This window comes from Anolis sagrei, chromosome 4, assembly GCF_037176765.1.
Source record: "Anolis sagrei isolate rAnoSag1 chromosome 4, rAnoSag1.mat, whole genome shotgun sequence".
In the NCBI taxonomy this organism is placed as follows: Eukaryota; Metazoa; Chordata; class Lepidosauria; order Squamata; family Dactyloidae; genus Anolis; species Anolis sagrei.
The window spans coordinates 207027972-207041110 of NC_090024.1; the positions used below are offsets into that span (position 1 = coordinate 207027972).

General features: G+C 37.1%; 1 protein-coding gene across 5 annotated transcripts in view; it reads right to left on the bottom strand.

The window, feature by feature from the left end:
* LOC132773270 (RNA-binding protein 12-like) overlaps window positions 1-13139 on the bottom strand; it is a 54345-nt gene that overhangs the window by 7457 nt on the left and 33749 nt on the right. For all 5 annotated transcript variants that reach the window (XM_060772415.2, XM_060772412.2, XM_060772411.2 and 2 more), the window contains 12 exons: window positions 12503-12631; window positions 11500-11679; window positions 10753-10827; window positions 10422-10493; window positions 9333-9416; window positions 7992-8081; window positions 5185-5283; window positions 3773-3859; window positions 3594-3653; window positions 2905-3038; window positions 2051-2105; window positions 1918-1969 (listed from right to left, as the gene is read on the bottom strand). In XM_060772415.2, coding sequence (XP_060628398.2) covers window positions 1918-1969; window positions 2051-2105; window positions 2905-3038; window positions 3594-3653; window positions 3773-3859; window positions 5185-5283; window positions 7992-8081; window positions 9333-9416; window positions 10422-10493; window positions 10753-10827; window positions 11500-11679; window positions 12503-12631 — 1117 coding nt within the window. The remainder of the gene's footprint in view (window positions 1-1917; window positions 1970-2050; window positions 2106-2904; window positions 3039-3593; window positions 3654-3772; window positions 3860-5184; window positions 5284-7991; window positions 8082-9332; window positions 9417-10421; window positions 10494-10752; window positions 10828-11499; window positions 11680-12502; window positions 12632-13139) is intronic.

Below are 13139 nucleotides of genomic sequence, written 5' to 3' on the forward strand. Positions count from 1 at the left end.
TACCTTCCCGCCAAAACGGTACCTATTGATCTCACATTTGCATGTTTTCAAACTACTAGATTGGCAGAAGCTGGGGCTAACAGCGAGAGCTCACCCTGTTTCTCCCTAAGTACTTTCTTTCATTTATTTCCCCTAGAAATAAGTGGTAAACTATAATGGTGCTTGCACTAAGTCAGTGTTTCTCAAACTCTGCTCCTCCAGATGTTTTGGACTTCAGGTCCCAGAAATCCCAGCCAGCTTACCAGTTGTTAGGAATCGTGGTAGCTGAAGTCCAAAACATCTGACGGAGCAGAGTTTGAAAAACACTGTTCTAAGTAATCAAATATAGCACCATTGCAATGTATTATTTTAACCCTACAACTCTACAGATTAAAAAAATCTATAGCTTTTCAGTGAGAAAGTAGTATGTCTTAGAAATACCAGCCTCAAGGTATAAACACTAGCCAACCAAAAAATCTAAGTGGAGGAAAGCTTCCAAGACACTCTCCAAATCTTGCACCTTTAATCCAAGTCAAAATTGACTACAGAGGGTGGTTTTTCTGATTGCATTTATCACTAAGGCTCTAGAAAGATTTTTTTAGTTTAACAGTAAGTGATGATTGCAGGAAGAAATAGGGGTGTGAAAATTGTAAAAGAAACAAAGATAGAGAGGAACTGAATACACATACTGTGACAATTCACACTAAATACAGTGGGTTTGTTTATTTGTTTAAAGTTTTTGGGTTACATACCTCAGAATATTATGGAAAGAGGGGGGTTGACCTCAAATAGAACGGTATCATTTGGGTACTTTTGGGTACTATGCCTCCTTTTAGAAAATGAGGCATACAGCAACAAACATCACTCCCTCCCATGTTTCTCGACACTTTATTTATTTATTTATTTGCCATGCTTGTATCCCACCCATATCACCCTGAAGGGGACTCGGGGCAACTTTACAAAGGCATCAATTTGATGCAGCATATATACACAGACCAATTAAAACATAACATTGAAACATCAATTAAAATAATACAATTCAGGTCATATTCCAGGGTCAGTCCGAGCCGTCACTGTGTTATTTTATAGTCTCTTATTGTACTGTCCCATTTATTGACTGAAAGCCTGGTCCCAGAGCCATGTTTTTAGTTTTTTCTTGAAGGTCAGCAGGGAGGGGGGCAATCTAATTTCATTGGAGAGGGAGTTCCTCAGTTGAGGGGCCACTACTGAGAAGGCCCTGTCTTTTGTCCCTAGCAATCGCGCTTGCGAGCGGGGTGGGACTAAGACCAGGGTCTCCCCAGACAATCTTAGTCTCCAAGGTGGGTCATAGAGGGAGATACATTCGGACAGGTAAGTTGGGCCAGAACTGCTTAGCCCTTAATAGGCTAAAGCCAGCACTTTGAATTGTGCTCAGTAGCAGACAGGCAGCCAGTAAAGCTTACACAACAGGGGAGTTGTATGCTCACTGTACTCCACTCCAGTGAGCAATCTGGCTGGCGCCCGTTGGACCACTTGAAACTTCCAAACAGTCTTCAAAGGCAACCCCACATAGAGTGCATTGCAGTAGTCTATTCTAGAACGTAACAAGTACGTGGACCACCGACTTCCCAAGGTATGGGTGCAACTGCAATGGACACTTTCAGATGTGTCCACTGCATGTCAAGTAGCACAAATTCTAGTCTTGTGATACAGCTGTTTATCTTTGTTTCTTACCCACTGTCTAGCAACTATCATCACAGAACTCCAATGCTAGAGGAACCCACAATTTACTGTTAAGAGGAACCATATCAATATTATATTCAGGACACTCAATCACTTTATCCTGAGAGAACTATTTGAAGCATGCCTGTGCCTGTTTTAATTTTTAATTGAAGAATCTTTGCCTCATTCTCTTTCTATTGGTTTATTATTAGATCACAAAGAAAAATAAATACCTACCTTGGCAATAAGGATTGGTAGGATTGAAGTTCAATGCAAATTCATGTGAAACCTGAGAAAATAGAGAAATTAGAGAACTACATAGACAAAGACAGTCAAATGCTCACAAAAATACTTGATTTGAGGAATTTACCTGCCAGTCAGGAGGTACCTGAGCTCCAAATCCAAAGGCTGGGAAGAGTTTATCACTGAAGGAGAAAGTAACAATAAAAATCAATACATTATGTTTGTGTTGTTTTCACTGTGGTTAAACAAAATGAATCTATATTTAATATTGATGCACACTGAAGAAACTGTGTGCTGCTGTACTGGAACAAATCATAACAACCAAAGAGACTGAATTCTGGAAACTGTGCTACAATAGAGTTGGCTTTTCCTTCTGTTCAAAACTCAAAAAGAAACTGCTTTGCTAATATTCACTGTCATCTCACAAAAAACAATGGTATTTTTTGTTTTTAACATAGCTGCTACAACTTTTACACTTGCTGAAATCAGTAAGATGATGATGATGACTGGCAGAAGCTAGACAAGAAATGTAGGTTCTTGTCTGAATGAAGAGCAAAAAACTATAGTAACATGGAGGACAAAGTAGCATGGAGATCACCTCCTCAACAACAGTATATTCAGATAGTTATTGTTGCTGCTGCTGTACACCGTCAAGTTGCCTTTGACTTATGGCAACCCAAGACAAACCAAACCTATCGCAAGGTTTCATGGCAATATTTTTTCTGAAGAGGTTTGCTATTGCCTTCCTCTAAGGCTGAGGAAGTGTGAATTCCCCAAGGTCTACTGGTGGGTTTCATAGCTAAGGGGGGGGGGGGGTGTTCTAACCCTGGTCTCCAGAATCGTAGTCCAACAGTTAAATCATTCAAGTTGACTATGAAATGTACAGTCAGCTATGTCTGAGAACACTGACATTATTTAACTCAAAATAACAACAACCTTATAAAGCTTGTAGATGGATTCGTTTAAATTTGTTTAGCACACCTGTCGTAATCCTGGACCACACTCCCCACAGTCCAGATGGCAGTGAGATACTCATTTATCCCATTTGGACTTATATAGTGAAGAGAATCTGGTGATTTTGGATCTCCATTGGACCCTGTGAAATCTATGCCCACCTGCCAAAAAGGAAAAAAAGACCACAAATAAGTAAAGATAAACTCGAAAAAGTGGATGGGTGACAATACATCATACAAAATGACTTCAAGCAGAAAGAATAGCAATACAGAAAGTTGCTAAAATATCCACTCCAAAAGCCAAAAAGTTGATCAAGGTGTGCAATGGTAACAAATAATAATAATAATAATAATAATAATAATAATAATAATATCTTTATTTGTATCCCGACATTTATCAAATACAGTTGTTGCAGGAAATTCAGCAATACAGATGGTAAACTTAGCACAACTCACTGAAAGTTAGCCTTCCTGTCATTCCAAACTAAGTATCTTCATTAAAAGCTGTTAGGTTACCCATAACAGTTTACTTGATGGTATGAATTCAATTTACAAGATGTGTGTGTATGCAAACACATTATATGTGGATATAGCCACTGTCATTGAATGCAAGCATGCTTTTCTTCATCATTTAATAAGGGTACCATTTAACTGGCCCTCCCCCCTCATATAACGCTAACCCTAACTCACACTGTTAATAAATAGATGACAACTCACAGTGAAATTAATTTGGCAGCCTCCCATGATATAATCCAGGAAAGAATATTCGGTTTCAATCTGAAAGAAGACAATATAATTACAACTTGTACAACAACATAGTGGAAAAAAAATAGTGGAAATAAAATAGTGGGGGGGGGGGGGGGGACCCTCTTCATCCTGCATGAAATGGTTCCTACCTTGCACGATTTCACTCTAACAATGCCAGAGTTTTTATAACTCTTTTTCTTTCTCTTCTTTTCAGGGTGAATACACTCAAATTCTACCTAGAGAAAAGCAACACATGGCACAAAGATTATGTGAGCTATGAATTCAATTCAAGTTGTAAAACTTTTACATAAGCACTGCTTTGAATAACTTGTAATATATAAAGTAAGTTCTTAAGTGGATATGAGGAATTGCTATATGTTTGCCATCTGTATACTGAACAGGCTAAAATGCTAGAATGAACAACAGAAAATAAATATATCCATGCAAGCAGAAACAAAATTAGTGTTAATGGATGCTGGGAAATTGCACAGGGAAAACACTGTGCACATTGCACAGGGAAACACATTCGTGGGTCATCTAAAAAATGGAGTGAAATACTTTATGTTTGGGTTCCAGGAACATTTAGCTAGGACTGTTGTATAGTTGATTCTAATAAAGACAGCTATACAATAATTTTACATTTGGAATCACAAAAACAAATAAAATACAACAGGCCCTCAGCATCTGCTGGAGTTTGGTTCCAGGACCACCCTCACCATGAATATTAAAATCAGTGGATGCTCAAATCTCATTATATGCAAATGACATCACTTATATAAAATGGCAAACCAAACAGACAAATGTCAGAGAGAGCCTGAGGATCTGTGAAATGGTGGGAGTCTACAGAAGGGTACAGCTACACATAAGCATAGTCCTTGGCATGTGGCAAAAAGAAGGTCAGCCTTTTGAATTTTTTCCCCGGAATATTTTTAAGTTGTGTTTCATGGAATCCATGGACTCAGAACCCATGGATATGGAGGGCCGACTGTATTAGAGATCTCCAAAGACAAGCTATTTGTTTTAGATGGTTAAATATTTCAGATTGCAAGGAAACCAAGGGCAGGAACTGTGAATGCATTAATTCATTTGTAAAATGCCATAAATGATATGGTTAGATTTGTTAGATTTCTTTTATATTTGATTCAGTGCTGACAGTCTGTCGGCTGGGAAAAGCTAAAGGGATCCCCAGTCTTCAAATTTCCAAAACCACATCGGGTTTTTAACATTGATTTATAGTGCTATGGGAGTCTGGACAAACATAGCCATTCAGCTATAGTTTTGTTTTTATTTGCTAATATCTACTTGACTGAGGTCCTCAGAAATCAGGTTGCCATCCACACAGCAGAAAATAGAACAAAAAGCATATACACATGAGGACACCTCTTAATATTCTCAAAAGAATTATTTCAGAAGCTTTGGGGTACAAATCTGCCTCTTTATGTCATACTGCAGCAATAGGCAAATCCACAAGTAATTTTAGAAGGAAACTAGAATAAATCTATCATTTTTCTTTGCAGTTGGTTTGTTTAATTAATAAAAAAATGTAAAAGTAAAACCTCACCGGAGAACTGCCACTTGCACTCTGTAGCTGGGACAGGTTAGTGTCAAAAGAGCCTATCAAATCATGTGACCCATCACTATCATAATCATGACAGTGCACCTGAAAGGAAAGAAACGATAGCCAATGGAAGGGGGGACTTTACAATGTAGAATTGCAGTTGCTCACCACTTGGTCTCTTGCTTCCAACAGCTTTGCGGTGATGCATGTGAACTCCCCTATCAAATCTGAACTGGTGCTGTCATCCATATCACTAACTGTAACCTAATATAAGAGAGACACCCCAAATTGAGTGTTTGAGCCGGAGTAGATGTACTCACCTGTTTAGTATGCAACAGAAAGGCAACTCAAACTCAAAGCAAATAAAAGGAGAATATACTAAAATGGTTGCTTCAAGATTTTAAAAATTAAGTAAAAATCCAGTTACAAAAGCAAGCAACCCTGCATGCATATGCAAAAAGAAGAACAAATAGGAACAGGGGGGGAAAGTCACCCAACAGCAAAATGTGTCAGGGCATAACTATCTAATCCAAAGTTCTCAGTTATTTGTAAGAACTTTGCATGAGTACTTTTCCCTGATAATATCCATTCATGCAAAAATCTGCAAGCTCGAATCAAACATCAACTCTACTATGAACTGAATGTCTATGCCAAGTCATTTAGGAACCGTCTCCTTCGTTGAGTAGTGGTAAAAGGCTAGAGCATAGGTCATTTTTGCCGAAAATTCCTAGATTTAAACATGAGTATTTACAGTATGCACCTTCAGTTTCACATTGGATATGTGATATATAGATTATAAAACCTTTACCAATTTTCCAACAGCCATCAAGAAGGAAGGTTTGAGATTAGGAAATAGTTGAGAAAGTCTTTGATATTTATGTCTTCTGATTTTTCACTAAAAATCTCTGACAGATTCATTTTCTTGGTGTGGGTATAAAAGTATGACTCAGCTTCTGCCAAGTAGCCTTAATTAAACAAGTATAACCAGAACTTCGCCAAATGTCTTGAGAAAGAGCAGCATGCTGTTTTATTATGAGATGGAATGAACGTTACCTTGTCTATTTAGTCTTATCGTATAATTAGTCTTTTTTTTCTTATCTGGCATTCATTTTGTCAACCTTTCCTGCATGTTTTCCTCCAACGGTTGCCATCAGAAGGCCTAATTCTATTTTATCTACTGCATTTGATCTGCTATTTAAAAGTTACTATCACTACTCTACAGTGATATAGCTGTACACCTACTTGTACCAGCACTTCTCTTAGTATTCCACCAGCTGCCCAGAGTTTCCCTCTGGGCAGCTAAACCAGGAAATCCCAAATGGATGACCCTCCATGAGGGTCTTCCTCCAGGGGCAAACCAAGAATGAGCAAATTGGAAGTCCTTGAACAGACTCAGAAGTGGAATTGGCAGGTCAAAAGACAACCTGGCAAAATGGCACTACCTAAAAGAATCTTCCACCTTGTGCAACTGCAGAGCAGAACAACAACTCCGCATGCTTGTCCACAATGCCTTGCCTCAGGCACAGAGGAAGAATTGTTTAAAGCTACAGACAATGCGGTTGCTGTTGCCTGTTTTTGGCCTAAAATTATTTAGCCGCTTGTGCTCCTTCTACGTTATCAGTTTTTATATTTATTTATGTAATGCTTTTGACACTAAATAAATAAACCTACTTGTATTGGCATCTTTCATTTAACTAAACATTTCTATTTATTGAAGACAAAACAGAAAGCCCACCATGTGGCAGTGGTTGATTTGTCCACAAAATCCTAAATTACAGTGCAGTTAACCATCTGGCCTACCAGTTTTACCAAAAAGTAGATAACCTATTACATGGATTTATTTGTGAGCATCAACAAGGTAATTTATTATAAATTTGCACAATATACTTTGAGGTAAAGTGAGAAGGAACAGATTACAAAGGCTTTTAAAAGCTTTACAACTCTTTGGTTTAAGAAAAGAAACATCTTAAATTGAACCTTCTCAAAATGGCATTTCAAGTACATTCAGTTCATATTTACAAGTTTTCCCCAGAACTAACAATACTTCAGACTTACTTTGGAAAAGGTAAGTTGATATTTAGCTCTTCACAATCTTGCTCTTCAAGAAAAAAATTTCTTAAGTGTGTCGGATTATATTCTTATTTTAAAAACAATTTAATTGTGTTGTTGTCCACAGTGAATATACTATGAAAAAATATATACTGAAAAATATATACTTAAGAAAACAAAGAACAGGAGGGAGAGAATAGCTGCTAGTAAATGTAAGTGAAGTGAAGAGAAAATGGAATGATGGAAGTCGCTGGCATACCATCGGTAAATGGGTAATTCCTCATATTACCCAGGATAAAATGGAGCCCTCGGTGGCGCAATGGGCTAAACCCTTGTGCCAGCAGGACTAAGACCGACAGGTCAGAGGTTCAAATTTGGGGAGAGCTCAGATAAGCTCCCTCTATCAGCTCTAGCTCCTCATGCAGGGACATGAAAGTAAAGAAAAGTTGCAGAGGGGTCTCAAGAAACCATAAAGATCGAATACCATTGAATACCATGTGAACCTTATCTATCATGGGTAGTATGAGGAGTTAACTCCCACTAGACACAATATACTACATGCTAGCACCTACATTATATATTTGAGAAATAAGGAAGAAGAAGTGGGGTAGGGAAGGAATAAGACCACCAAATACTTTGGTATAAATACAATGACAAACTGACTGAGCTCCTACATGTTCATGCAGTTTTATTTCTGACATTACTTTAAAAAATTGTGTTCTTCTTTAAAATACTGAGGGGGGAAAAACAACTGTCATTACCTTGATTGGTTTGTTGAAATCACCACCACAGAAAGTCTGCAGAGGAACACTGAATTTTTTCCAGCAAGGATTTAAATTGTTTTTAATTACCTGCAAAAACATGTCAATCACAATCAAAGTATATTGCTAAAAGTGTAATGCTTTTTCCTCTTCATCTCTAAAATTCTATACAGGATTTCTCCATGAGTATTTTATGACAACTTTACTTTTCAAATTTATACATTTGGTGTTTTATTTTAAATTCAACTCAAAAGCATTTATTGTTGAATTGGGCAATTGTGACAAGCGCAAAAGTTAACTTTCTGTCTTTATGTTCCTAGACTTAAATATTGTAACTAACCAGTGAGAATGTTTGTGCCAAACATTACGGACATTAGACGACTAACAAAGTAGGGCTATGTGCGCATAAATGCATGTGCATATTCTCTTACTTTTACCTAAAGAAAAGTTTTGAGCATTTGGTTCAAATGGAGATCCAGTTTGACTCCAGTATGAGATTTTGGTCAGCTAACTTCTACATGAATTAACAGCTGTTATAGACTTAAATATTCTAAAGGCATCAGATCCCATCTGATAATGGAAGCTAAGCAGAATTGTCCCTAGATGAGAAACCCACAATGAATACCAGATCCTGTAGAGCAGGCATGGGCAAGCTTGGGCCCTTTGTGAGTTTTGGACTTCTACTTCCACAATTCCTAACAATTCCCAGGCCCTTTCCTTTCCCCCCTCAGCCGGCTAAGCTTTTGGATTTGGATTTCTTTTGGATCTGCTTAAGTGGCTGAGGGGGGAAAGGAAGGGGCCTGAGGCTGATAAGAATTGTGGAAGTTGAAGTCCAAAACACTTGGCGTAACCAAGCTTGCCCATGCCTGCTGTAGAGTATATTTCAAAGAAAGAAAAGAACGAAATTCCCTTTGAGTGTTCCTTGCCTAAGAAAATCATATGAAATGAATAGGGTTGAAGGCACATTGTGTGTGTGTGTGTGTGTGTGCGCGCATGCGCGTATATCATTTGAAGGCACAAATACACACACCGGGAGAGACACAAAATGCCTATCTAGTTTTTCCCTTCCAGACATCTCTGCTGCCTTGCTCATTATTGCACCAATAGTAAGAACTGACAACAGATTGGATGGTAAGAACCACAAGTAGAAAAACATTGTGAGAAAATTCTGCTTGTGCACAAGCTATATTTGCCTAATTTTGGCAAAGAAATAGCTTTCTGTTGCTTTCTGTTTTTTAAAACAAATTTTAAAAATAATTTTACAATTTAATTTTCTCCCAGATATGTATTTCCTCCAGAAGATATAACAACATTTAATGTCCAAGGCTGATAAAATCCTACCTCTGATCGATAGACAAGCTGCCATTTTCCACTATCACTTTGCTTGTAAAATTCCAAAAATGGATCAGATTTGCCCAAAAAATCCTGCACAGGAAAAATATACATTGTTTGTTCATTGAAACATTAGAAATCTAAATCTGAAGCAACACATCCTTCTGTCACATATTACATACATAATACTATTGGCAAAGTATATATGGACATTTCAGGACTTATCTGTTTCTGCTCAATGCATCCACTTAAAACAGTCTCTGGTTTTGGTAATATGCACATACATATACATTACATTTTATAGGCAGTGTCAGAATTTCAAACATTTCATTTACAAATAACTCATAGTTAAGAATGGAGATGAGATAACAGGAATCTACCCCTCTGAAGGGAAATTCACTCCTGAAAGAGAAAAAGGTGTCTCAACTGAAGCTTTCTCATCAATCCTTGTTTCCAAAACAAGCCAATTTTTGTCAAAATCCAACTGTCACAGGGACAGAAAGTGAGGTGAAATTTTCTGAACAGGGGCACAGAGAGCAAAACAAACACCACAGGGGTGTTAATCCTTCCCTATGCTATCCAAAGCTAATACATATTTACATACACACACACATACACATGCATTTGGCTGGAGTTGCACTTTAAAATTGTGCCTGTTCTGACTTACATACAAATTCAATTTAAGAAACAAACCTACAGAACCTATATTGTTCGTAACTTGGGGATTGCCTGTATACATGCTACATTTCTTCCCAGCTTTCTGTGATGAGGACTTCAATGAAACTGCAAAGCTTGCATACTACTTTGTGTCATTCTTTTGGATATAATAAGAGCATTGCCTAGAGGTATAACTACAGGGACACACACACAAAAATGAGGATTTTAACCTCAAATAAGAATACTACTCCAACCCCATGAAATTTTCCTTCAGTTCCTAATTTTCCGATATTGCAGAGAGTGAGACATCTGAGGAGGAGGAGGAAGGCAGGGGTAATGCCCTTATCCCTGGTACAAATAAATATAAACATACAGCTATTTACCTTGTTGGTTCAATAATTATGAAATGGACTCATAAGTTACTTTTGAAACACAATTTACCTTTTTGTCCAAATTCCGAGCTTCCACGTCCATACAAATAACTCTAGTGTCTTTAATTTCTTCTGCAGAAATCTACAGATTAAAAAAAACTTATTATACTCCAGCCTTAGATAGTATTTCAATATTACAATTATTTGTTTGTACTACTTACTTTTTTGTAAGACGGTCTTAAGGTATAACTACATGATATTGTAAATAACTATAATCAAGAAATATACTCCAGGTATATTAAATTTCAATTGATTTTGCAAGCAGTATTATTTAAACTTTCTAGCAGTGTTATTTACTGTCTACATTCATAAAAAAGCAAGAAACGGGAGGTTTTTTTTACCGTAATAGTGCCTTTTCCTGCAGGTTTTCCTTTCTTCATCATTAAAGGTTGAGTGAATGTTTTACTTGATACAATCTAAAGACATAAATTTCATAAATTTTGAAAATGATACAAGGAAAAATATGTGCTACTGTATGTTCTATCCTATTAAATGCTACACTGTAACCTAAATATGGCTATTTATTGTCAAGAAGCCTAATAATATACAAAGTATGACCTCTATCATAACTACTTATCTAGTTTGAAATGTACAGTTATCATGATTTCCAAAGACTTTGCCCAGATAGTTACCGACGTAAATATAAAAGAATGATGGACAGATTTCAACTTTTACTTATGTATAGAAAAAATAGATAGATGTCATGCTGCACCTTTTGTATTATTGGAAGTTCCTGTATCTCTATTTCTAGTCTAGAAACGGGTGTGAGAGGAAACACATCTCTCAAGATATTACATAAGAAATTGTCACAGGGTAGTATAACCTAACTGGCTTTATAGTTACTAAAACTACTGCCACCAACAATAAAACAAACAAGCACTGTCTTCTGGCCTTGATTCCCCTGCCCCCAAAGAAGGGTAAGATTCTAACTTGTGCCTTCTAACATTTTGTTGCTTCTTTATTTGTGCAACTAAAAACTGACATTTGTACAAGTTACTTCTATAAAGTATTTTGGACCTCATGTTTGCAGAGATGTAACCAAACTAAATAAATAAATATAGCATGTGACAATGTTTGTTTTCAAGTACCTGTCCCAAGGTGCACTCTGCCCCTCCAAGGTAGTCATCGTCATTTAAGTCATACGATTTGTTATCAATGTCATACACACCAAATTTCAGTTTTTGAACTTTCTCGAAATAATAATCAATCAGTAGCTTCTTTGAAAATTGAGGATTGTGGCAATTCTTTATTCTTTCTGTTCGAGCCAACTGTAGCAACAAGAAAATGGGGGAAACTTAATATATTCTTTCACATAATAGGGGGTTGATCCTATATAACCATACATATTTAACTTTAGCAGCATGTCCACACTGGGCTGGAATAAACTCTTGTTTGAAACCCTGAACACCTATTGCCAATCAAAGTAAAGAGCACTAAGATAAATTAATAATACAGTTCAGAATAGGGAAGTTTCCTATTAAAAATGGCCTGCTGCTGTAACTAGCACAAGCCATACATTAAAGTGCAATGTATACAAAACCCCTAACTTTACTTTTTCAAGTTTTAATATTGAGGAAAATGGTTTTATATGGTAAAATAAACAATAGTGGTAGGTAGCAATTTAGAGCCAGATGTTTTTCTTTTCAACACAGTTTGCTATTATTTGCCATTCTGTGTATCCACACAACGACCAGAAATGTATCCCTTCTAGATCTGGGAATCATAAGGCCTATCTAAAGTCTCATGAGAGGAAATCAATTTGTGAAGAGTTTCAGACTCAAATCTCATAGGAATCCAATGGCCTTGGAAACACAATGATGACAAGATAGCAGAGGGAATGTATCTTACTGATGATGCCAAACCAAGTGTGCCTCTTTGTATGGAATTGAAAGAGTGAGCACGAGCCACACACACAATTAATGAGGTGCAATTTGTAAGGCAATATGTTTGCTTGATATCTGAAAATACAAGATAGTTGGTGTCTTCTTTCATGTTAAATAAGACACAAGGAACATTTAGCAACTCTAATGTAGACTCAATCCATATCCACAGTTTCTAGCAGTTTTCCAGTTACTATAAATGAATCCTTACTTCAGTCCACTGCTCTCCACCAATATCTTGGAGCAAGACACATAAAGGATCAGATTTTGAGCCAACATCTTTATCAATCAGATTGTCACAGGATATGGACAGTTCCACCTTGGTCACACAGTGAGCCATCTGTAAATAGAGAGAAGAATGGTGATTATTCATTAGGTTCAGAACACTGAGTTTACTCAAAATTGTCATGTGGACAATTTCAACAGAAAGGAGGAAACCATGAAAACGAACAAAATCTGGCTACCAGTATTAAAAAACTCTAAAATTACAACAGCAAAACAACAGAGAGGAAACAAACAAGGACATCTAACCTCTCAATAAAAGATTGCCCCAGACACTGCCAGGCCATCAAATGCTAATCAAGGTGGTTAGTTGAAACATTCACACCTAGCTCCAACAGACAAGAGTCCTTTGTCCCACCCTGGTCATTCCGCAGATATATAAACCCTTTTTTCTAGTTCCAACAGACCTCACTACCTCTGAGGATGCTTGCCATAGATGCAGGCGAAACGTCAGGAGAGAATGCCTCTAGAACATGGCCATATAGCCCGAAAAAAACCTACAACAACCCAGTGATTCCAGCCATGAAAGCCTTCGACAATACATTACTCTTAATAGTTTTGATAGT